Raw genomic sequence first — 9,249 nt, 5'->3', positions numbered from 1 at the left:
ACTAAATAATAAATAAATAAATACATACATAAAAACTTAAAAAGTGAAGTACTTAAACATATGGAGAAGGTGAGTTCCAACAAATCGAAATTTCAGAAAATAAATAGAAGGACCAGATTCTAATTCCACAGCCTGATTGAAAAACAGTAGTTCTTGGCTCTTAGACTGCAAGCCCTGCAATCATGAGCACTTCTACAGTCTCAGGACCATTGGCCCTTACATAGCTGGAACACCAATGATTCTTTTCAGAGCCATATTTATGTCTTTGTTCCTCAGACTGTAGATGAAGGGGTTCAGCATAGGTGTGACCACAGTGTACATCACTGAGGCTACTGCACTTGTGTGAGAGTTCTGGGTAACTGCAGAGCTAAGGTACACTCCTAGGCTGGTACAAAAAAATAATGATACAACAGAGAGGTGAGATGCACAGGTGGAAAATGCTTTATACTTTCCCTTACCTGAGGAGATTCTACGAATGGAGGAAACTATCTTAGAATAAGAGTAAATGATCCCAGAGAGGGGACCACCAGCCAGCAGCATAGCTGCAAAGTACATCACCATATTATTATAAAATGTGTCAGAACATGCAAGTTGGATCATCTGATTGAGTTCACAGAAGAAGTGGGGGATTTCCACCTCTGTACAGAAGGACAGCCGCAACACCATTGAGGTCTGTAACAAGGAGTGTGAGACACTCGTGATCCAGGACATGAGAACCAACAATCCACAGAGCCGGGGGTTCATGATGACCATGTACTGCAGAGGGTGACAAATGGCCACGAACCTGTCATAGGCCATCACAGCCAAAAGATAGATGTCCAACCCTGAAAAAATTATGAAAAAGTACATCTGTGTAATGCAGTCTGCATAGGTAATGACTTGGGTCTGAGCCTGGATGTTCCACAGCATCTTGGGGATGGTGGTGGAGGTGAAACAGATGTCTGCAAAGGACAAGTTGGAGAGGAAGAAGTACATGGGGGTATAGAGATGGGAGTCAGAGACAGCAACCAGAATGATGATCAGATTTCCACACACAGTGATCAGGTACATGGAGAGAAAGAGCCCAAATATGAGGGGCTGCAGCTCTGGTCCCTCTGAAAATCCCAGAAGAATGAATTCTGATATCCTCGTATCATTGACTGATTGCATGTGGTTGTACTACCATCAGGAAAGAGGAAAAAAGGCATCATTACTTTTTCATGACTAGCATACCTCACATGGTTGCAATGTGACAATTTATATTTTAGAATCAAGAAATTAACTTCAGTATCTTCTGTAGAGACTGTCCTGGTTTGAAGAGATTCCCTACCATTTTATCTCTGATTAGGCATTACGTTTCATTTCTCACCTTCATCCTCAGAAGTCATACATTATACTGTTTTTGTTCAGAACATCTTTCATACATTTGAGGAATATGTATTGAGTGTCAAACATGGTCCAGGCAATGGGAAACCATGAGAACAGGATTATGAAGACAAAAAACCACTATAATTCAATGATAGAGAAAGAACAGAGGCAAATAAAAATATTAATAATATATCAGATTCTGTACCAAATTGCACCCACCAACAGAGCAGAAGAGTTCACCTTTCTCCATATCATCTCCAACACTTGTCATTTATTGTCTTGTTAATTTTGACCATTCTAAATTGTAAAAGGTGATATCTCAATGTACTTTTTAAAAATTTTTAAATTTTATTTCAGCGTAACAGTATTCATTATTTTTGCACCACACCCAGTGCTCCATGCAATCCGTGCCCTCTCCAATACCCACCACCTAGTTCCCCCAACCTCCAACACCCCCACCACTTAAAGCCCCACAGATTGTTTTTCAGAGTCCATAGTCTCTCATGGTTCACCTTCCCTTCCAATTTTCCCCAACTCCCTTCTCCTCTCTAACTCCCCATGTCCTCCATGCTATTTGTTATGCTCCACAAGTAAATGAAACCATATGATAATTGACTCTCTCTGCTTGACTTATTTCACTCAGCATAATCTCTTCGAGTCCTGTCCATGTTGCTACAAAAGTTGGGTGTTCATCCTTTCTGATGGAGGCATAATACTCCATAGTGTATATGGACCACATCTTCCTTATCCATCCGTCCGTTGAAGGGCATCTTGGTTCTTTCCATAGTTTGGCGACCATGGCCATTGCTGCTATAAACATTGGGGTAGAGATGGCCCTTATTTTCACTCCATCTGTATCTTTGGGGTAAATACCCAGTAGTGCAATGGCAGGGTCATAGGGAAGCTCTATTTTTAATTTCTTGAGGAATCTCCACACTGTTCTCCAAAGAGGCTGTACCAACTCAATGTACGTTTGATTTGAATTTCCCTGATGGCTAATGATGTTGAACTTTTTTTTCATGTGTCTGTTAGCCATTTGTATGTATTCTTTAGATAATGTCTGTTCATGTCTGTGGCCCATTTTTTTTTACTTGATTATTTGTGTTTTTGGGTGTTGAGTTTGAGAAGTTCTTTATAGATATTGGATATCAGCCCTTTACCTGTAGCATCATTTGCAAATATCTCCTTTTACTCCATGGGTTGCCTCTTTGTTTTGTTGACAGTTTCCTTTGTGGTGCAGAAGATTAAAGTCCCATAAGCTATACAAAATGAAGTCTCAAAAGCTGCATATACACAGCTATACACAGAGGATCATATGATTCTTGTCTTGTCTTTTCTTTTGGGGCTTCATCAAGAAACAGATGTAGTGAAAATAAGGTCCATATGCATCCCTATGTTCTTAGCAGCAATGTTCACAATAGCCAAACTGTGGAAAGAACTGAGATGCCTTTCAAAAGACAAAAAGATAAAGAAGATGTGGTCCATATACACAATGAAATATTATGCAACCATCAGAAAGGATGAATACCTAGCATTTGTATCAACATAATGGGACTAGAGGAGATTATGCTAAGCGAAATAAGTCAAGCAGAGAAAGCCAATTATTATATGGTTTCACTTACTTGTGGAACATAAGTAATAACATGGAGGACATTAGGAGAAGGAAGGGAAAAATGAAGAGGGTAATTGGAGGAGGAGACAAACCATGAGAGAGACTGGGTACTCTAAGAAACAAATAAAGAGTTTCAGAGGTGAGGAGGTTGCAGGATGGGTTAGCCTGGTGATGGGTGTAAAGGAGGGCACATATTGCATGGAGCACTGTGTATTACTTGTAAGAAATTAATCCTGATATATTGTATGGTGACTAACATAAAAAAAAAAACAACAGATGGCATACTGTATGATGAGTAACATAAAATAATAATAATAACAGTAATAATAATAAAAAGTTATCTGAGGGTGTCATTGTTATTACAAGAACAAGAGTAGGTATCAAGGAGAGAGATGAAAGGAAGGCCATTTTTGTAATTGGTGTTCATGCAAGAACGGTAAACAAGGTGACATTTGAACAGATGCCTCATGAAAGATAGGGATGGAGCTGCAGGCTTGTCTGGGGAAGTGTGTGCTGGCAGACAGAATGGCCTCTGCAGAGGCCCTAGAGATTATACAGCTTTGAGCTACTAAGTCCAAAAAAGGAAATGAGTGTGTTAGGGGAATAAGCGGGAGAGTGATGAGAGATGGTGTCAGGAAGTTTAAAGATGTAGGTCACTTTGCAACTGGTTAACTTTCAAGAAAAAGGAGTCACTCACCCGTGGTATATACTTGTATTTATAATCTACATGCAAAGATGTTCTGTAAATTGAAATAGAGCTCCTTCTGAATACCATCTGGTGACTGAATTCTGACCTCTGTATTATAAGAGTCACTTTGGAATATATTAGATTGTGAGCCCAAGCCCTTGGACTCTTCTCTCTCCACAGGACACACACACACACACACTTACACACACCCCAATTCATTGCTCTCTAGGCTGTGTTCTTAAAATGACCCCCCACCCCCGGTCAAGGGTGAATCCGGACGGGCTGCAACACAGGCTGTCCCGATCACTGATCATTCCCTTAAACAATGTAAAATGCTACCTGACATTCCAATTAGCAAGCTTCCCATGGACAGACATATTTACCTATATAAAATTTAAACTTTTTATGGATAATATATCTACCAAAATCAATAAATAGTCTGTCAACTTCATTTGAAATTATTCTAAATGCAGAATAAACATAGAGTTTATAGACATATAATAATCATAGTAATCTAGTAATGAACATGGTGTTCAAGTACACAAATATTTGCTCAATTTAGTAATGGTTTAGAAAACAACAAGAAATCTCTGGCACACTCATCAGCTTGTGAGACAATATGAAGATCTTTTGCACTGATTCGGCTGCAATTTTTAAACAAGTAGCAAAAAATATTTCTCTAATTCTGTTGGCAGAAATTTAAACTGTTACAATGTTGGGAAAACAACCTAAAGACAGCTATAAATTTGAAAATACACATATCGTTCAGCTCAGAAATTCTCAGTCTTGACACTTTTGACATTCTGGTCCACTCTGTTCTGTGTGGTGGCTTGTGCCTTTGTCTTTGTAGGATATTTAGGGTTTTCCTGGTCTCACTCTGAATTTCTCAGTGACCCCCTGGGGAATAACATTTCCTCTAATGGAGAAACAGATTTTTAACATAACAACCTCTAAATATTTTTGTAGAATTGTTATAATAACAATGTATTGAGAGAGAAAACACTTTCAAAGTGTGAGTAGCACAGTCACATCATGAGATATTATGCAGACTCTGAAATAAAGAATCAGCATTATCCTAGTTGACTGGAGGAAAGTCCATGATGTATTACTGAGAAAGAAGAAATAATGGAAACAGGAAGGAAAAAAAAAAAAGACTGCGCTAAAACTGAAGAGCATTTATGATAAGCACAGGATACTATTCATCCATTTGTATTGTGTATGAAATGTGTAAGTGTGCATCATCTAGGGATAGAAGTTTTAAAAACACTAAGCACTTAAGGAATATATATTGTCAGGAGGAATGAAATTAGGTCAAGTGTAGTGTTTCAAAACAACTTGTGAAACAAAATTATATGAGAATCTAAAACTAATGTATATAAAGACATAAAAGAATAATTGTGTGTTATCAAGATGAGTTACTAATTCCAGATTTAATGTCCAAATACTTGGAATAAAATAATATGAGAGAATGATGTTTACAACTGAGGAGGAAACACTAAGTGATAATTATTTTTTTCTTACATAAAGGTACATGTATGAAGATATGGTTATAAAGCTAAAGGCAATCTCCAGTCAAATGTAAAGAAGCAATAATAGACAAAGATGATGCAGCTTTTAGAAATGGATCTCATCACAAAGAGATAAAAGGACCCATGGGGAATAACAGTTGTGCAAAAACAAATGAGAAATATGTATAGAGGTGATTTATTAACATTCAGTGTACAAAATATCATTTATTTTAGTTTTTGTTTATCAAAAGGATTGGCAAGTGAAGAATATTAGTGACAGCTCAATTTTACAGGAAGGATAATAAATCGAAAAAGCAATATAGAGAACACCATAAAACCAAGTGATGGATTTGAGCCCACACTACTAATTCCCCACATATAGATACACAATAGAACTCATTGCAAACCGCAAAGTTGGTAAAATAAAACAAAAACCTGCTCAATTCCTTGTTTGAAATAATGCAATTAAAAAAATTGTAAAAAAAAAAAAAACCCTCGACACACTGTACAAATGCAAAGGCCTGGCAGAGACAATGTACAGTAGAGTAAACCAATGAATAACTAATCCACAAATATGTTCAGCTCCCTGAGTAATGAACTCATTGCAAAGCAAAGCTCTTCCACATTGTTTTCACTGTAATATCATTGTTTTCACATGAATACCAAGAGTGATAGAGAACACTGTGGAAAAAATGTATGTCTCATGAATTACCATTGTGAGGTCACATCTGCAAGCAATATATTGGTCTAGATCTTTCTCATCAGTACAGAAACAGAGTCCAATATGCCACATTTAAAGGCAAAAAAGAAATGCCCTGACTTCTCTGGACATCCTTCCATCCCTAATATTTCTAATAATTCTACTCCCTTTAATTGCAAAACTCACTGGTTGTGTTCTATTTTTACTAGGAGTACTTTATGTTCCCGCCCCCTGACTTCATTGTCAACAATCACCCTTGTGCTGCTGAACTCCATGTTCACTTCTTTCTTTAACATAATCACTGAATCCATTAATCAGCTCATCAGGCGAGCAAATTAGCATAGAAATTGGTAGGGTTTTTTGCCAGGTTGGTGACTGTTAGGTGACCTCAGGTCACTACACCAGGCATGGATTGTGTCTAACACTTGCCTGCAAAGCTGCTAGGCTCTGGGACTCACCTGACTGACAACTCTGAGGGATGGGTGTTTATGTGGCAGTCTGAATTCCTCCCAGGTGGGGATGATGGTGACTAAACTGTCCTCATGTAAGACAACAGTAAAGAGGCTGGAGTTGTCTCCCAGCCAAACTTAGGATTCCAGAAACAACAATCAGGTCTCATCCAGCCCAAGGCAGAGGGACTGCTACACAGAAAATATGTAGAGCTTCCTCTGTCTGTTCATGAGGCACATTTCCTTCCAGTCCTCCAACCTCTAAGCACATGATTTCCCTCTGGGACACTGGTGTGGACACAAAGGAAACTTTTACTGGAGACTGTGTGTTCCCAACAGACCAGGCTATAACCAAATGAATTCATAGTTAATTACTCCTTCCTGAGAACTCTGTTGCTTCCAGAGTTCAGACATCCTGGCACCTTATCCCAACCCTGAGTTCAATTTTTCCCCCAAATCTAGGACTGAGCAATATCTCTGGGTTAGATATCTTGGATTTCCAAAATGTTGACTTATGGTGGACACACAGTCCTGCCATCATTTCTTTTCCAAAAGAACTAAGTTTCTTTTTCTTTTTTTTTTTTAATATAAACCCTGAGGAAGACATACCATAGCTTCATGACATATTTGCTGAACAACAGGAATCATACTTGTAAGTTAAGAGTTGTCATTGAGTCCCTCAATGTGAAGTTATTCTTAATTATCAGAAATATCTTATGTTTTTTTACACTATTTTATGAGCTTGGAAAAGTAAATAGATTCTTCCCTATATCTTCCAGAATGAACCAATTCTTGCAAATGATTTTAGCTCAAAGCCATTTCAGGCTTATGATCCCCTGAATGCTAAGAACACAAATGTGTGTTAAAACATGTTCATTTTACAGAGTAGTCAGAAATTAATAAAATATTTATCAAATAAAATTTTGATCAGGAAACTGAGATTAAGCAATTGTAGATAAATGTTCAGTCCTATGACAATTTTCTCCTTCACAACAATGCATTCAGAGCCCTTTTCATGTCTTTGTTCCTCAGGCTGTAGATGAAGGGCTTCAGCATGGGTGTGATCACCATGTATGTCGCTGAGGTGAATGCACTTGTGTGGGAGTTCTGGAAAGCAGCAGAGCTAAGGAAAACTTCTAGGATTGCACAGTAACATAATGAAACAACTGAAAGGTGAGATGTAGGGGTGGAAAATTCTTTATACTTGCCCAGGGCTGACGATATTCCATGTATGGTGGGAACAATCTTTTTTTTTTTTTTTTCAGCATAACAGTATCATTATTTTTTTTACCACACCCAGTGCTCCATGCAATCCGTAATCTTGGGGAGAAACCTTTCAGCCTCTAGTACATAAACGCTGGTTCCATTCACGAGCGTTGGAAAATTTTCATGAAGAACTTGTTCCACTATATCTTCTAGACTTTTTTCTTTCTCCTCCTTTTCAGGGATTCCAATAATTCTGATGTTGGAATGTTTCATGGCATCATTTATTTCCCTGATTCTGTTTTTGTGGCTTCTAAGCTGTTTGTTCCAGGCTTCCTCCTGATCCTTTCTATCTGTTTGTCCTCCAGATCACTAATTCTATCTTCTGTCTCAGTTGCTCTAGCGTTGAGAGAATTTAGATTATATTGGAACTCATTGAGAACAAGGTGAAGCTCATCCCTGGTAGCTTTCAGCTCTTCCCTAATATTGAAAACATGATCTCTGGTTGTTTTCAGTTTGGCCCTAATCAATTCTGTTTCGTCACCCATGGCTTTCTCCAACCTAGCTATTGCTTGGATAATTGTTAGCCTGAATTCTCTTTCTGACATATTGTCTATGTTGATAGACATTAGCTCTGTTGCAGAAGGTCCATTCTCTGTATTTTTCTTCTGTTGGGCATTCCTCCTCCTAGTCATTTTGGTGAGAAATGGCTGAATGGGTGTAGCTGGGTGGATCGACTGTGGTGCAGTCAAGGTGCACCCTGGAATGCTTCTGAGCAATCAGGGTTCCCCACCCAAATAAGAGTAAAAAGAAAAGGAAAAAAAAGAGAGAGAGGGAGAAAGACAGGAAAGAAAGGTGAGATAAAAGAGAAAGTTTAGCCAAAATGGGCCCCAAAATAAGAATAATGAAGTATACAAACAGACACAGACAAACAAAAAGACTGATAAAAGTATATGACAAGAGAAAAAAAATATATATATTTGCATATATATATATATGCAAATAAAGGAAGAACCTCGTCAAAAAGAACCCTGAGTGTAAGATTTATATACTATCAGGACAAACACAAAAACACAGAAACGCTGGTGGAAGAAAAATATGGGAGAGTGGTTGTAAATTCTCAGTGTGGGTGAGGAAGGTTGTTTTGATTCTTCCTGGATGTATCTTGATATCTTTGTTAAAGGACTCAACTTTCCTAAGATAAGGGGGTATTAGGAATTGGTTTACCTATATGGGTGGCATTGATTGGGGAAAGGGGATTACCTTGAAGATTAACTCTATATGAATATTAGAAAATAAAAATTAAAAAAGGAATAAACTAAACTAAACTAAAATTAAAAAAAAAAAAAACGAGAAGCTAGAAGCTGTTTTTTTGAAAGAATCAATAAGATCGATAAACCATTGGCCACACTAATCCAAAGGAAAAGAAAGAAAGCTCAAATACATAAAATTATGAATGAAAAGGGAGAGATCACAATGAACACCAAGGAAGTAGAAACAATCATTAGAAGTTATTATCAACAGTAATATGCCAATAAGCTAAGCAACCTAGATGAAATGGATGCATTCCTGGAAAACTATAAACTCCCAAAATGCAACCAGGAAGAAATTGACAACCTGAACAGATCAATATCTAGTAACGAGATTGAAGCACTGATCAAAAACCTCCCAAAGAACTAGAGCCCAGGACCTGATGGATTCCCCAGGGAATTCTACCAAACCTTCAAAGAAGAAACAACACC

General features: G+C 37.8%; 1 protein-coding gene across 1 annotated transcript; it reads right to left on the bottom strand.

Annotated features, from left to right (window-relative positions):
* Nucleotides 1-216: 216 nt before the first annotated feature.
* Nucleotides 217-1,149, bottom strand: LOC101675226 (olfactory receptor 7A17-like). The gene has a single exon (XM_004781405.1). The coding sequence runs from the start codon at nucleotides 1,147-1,149 to the stop codon at nucleotides 217-219; it is 933 nt and encodes a 310-aa protein (XP_004781462.1).
* Nucleotides 1,150-9,249: the final 8,100 nt, after the last annotated feature.

Source organism: Mustela putorius, unplaced genomic scaffold, assembly GCF_011764305.1.
Source record: "Mustela putorius furo isolate JIRA1106 unplaced genomic scaffold, ASM1176430v1.1 tig00000095_pilon_pilon_pilon, whole genome shotgun sequence".
Classification (NCBI taxonomy): domain Eukaryota; kingdom Metazoa; phylum Chordata; class Mammalia; order Carnivora; family Mustelidae; genus Mustela; species Mustela putorius.
The sequence above is the reverse complement of the archived record's forward strand: the minus strand, read 5'-3'. Positions and strand labels throughout refer to the sequence as shown.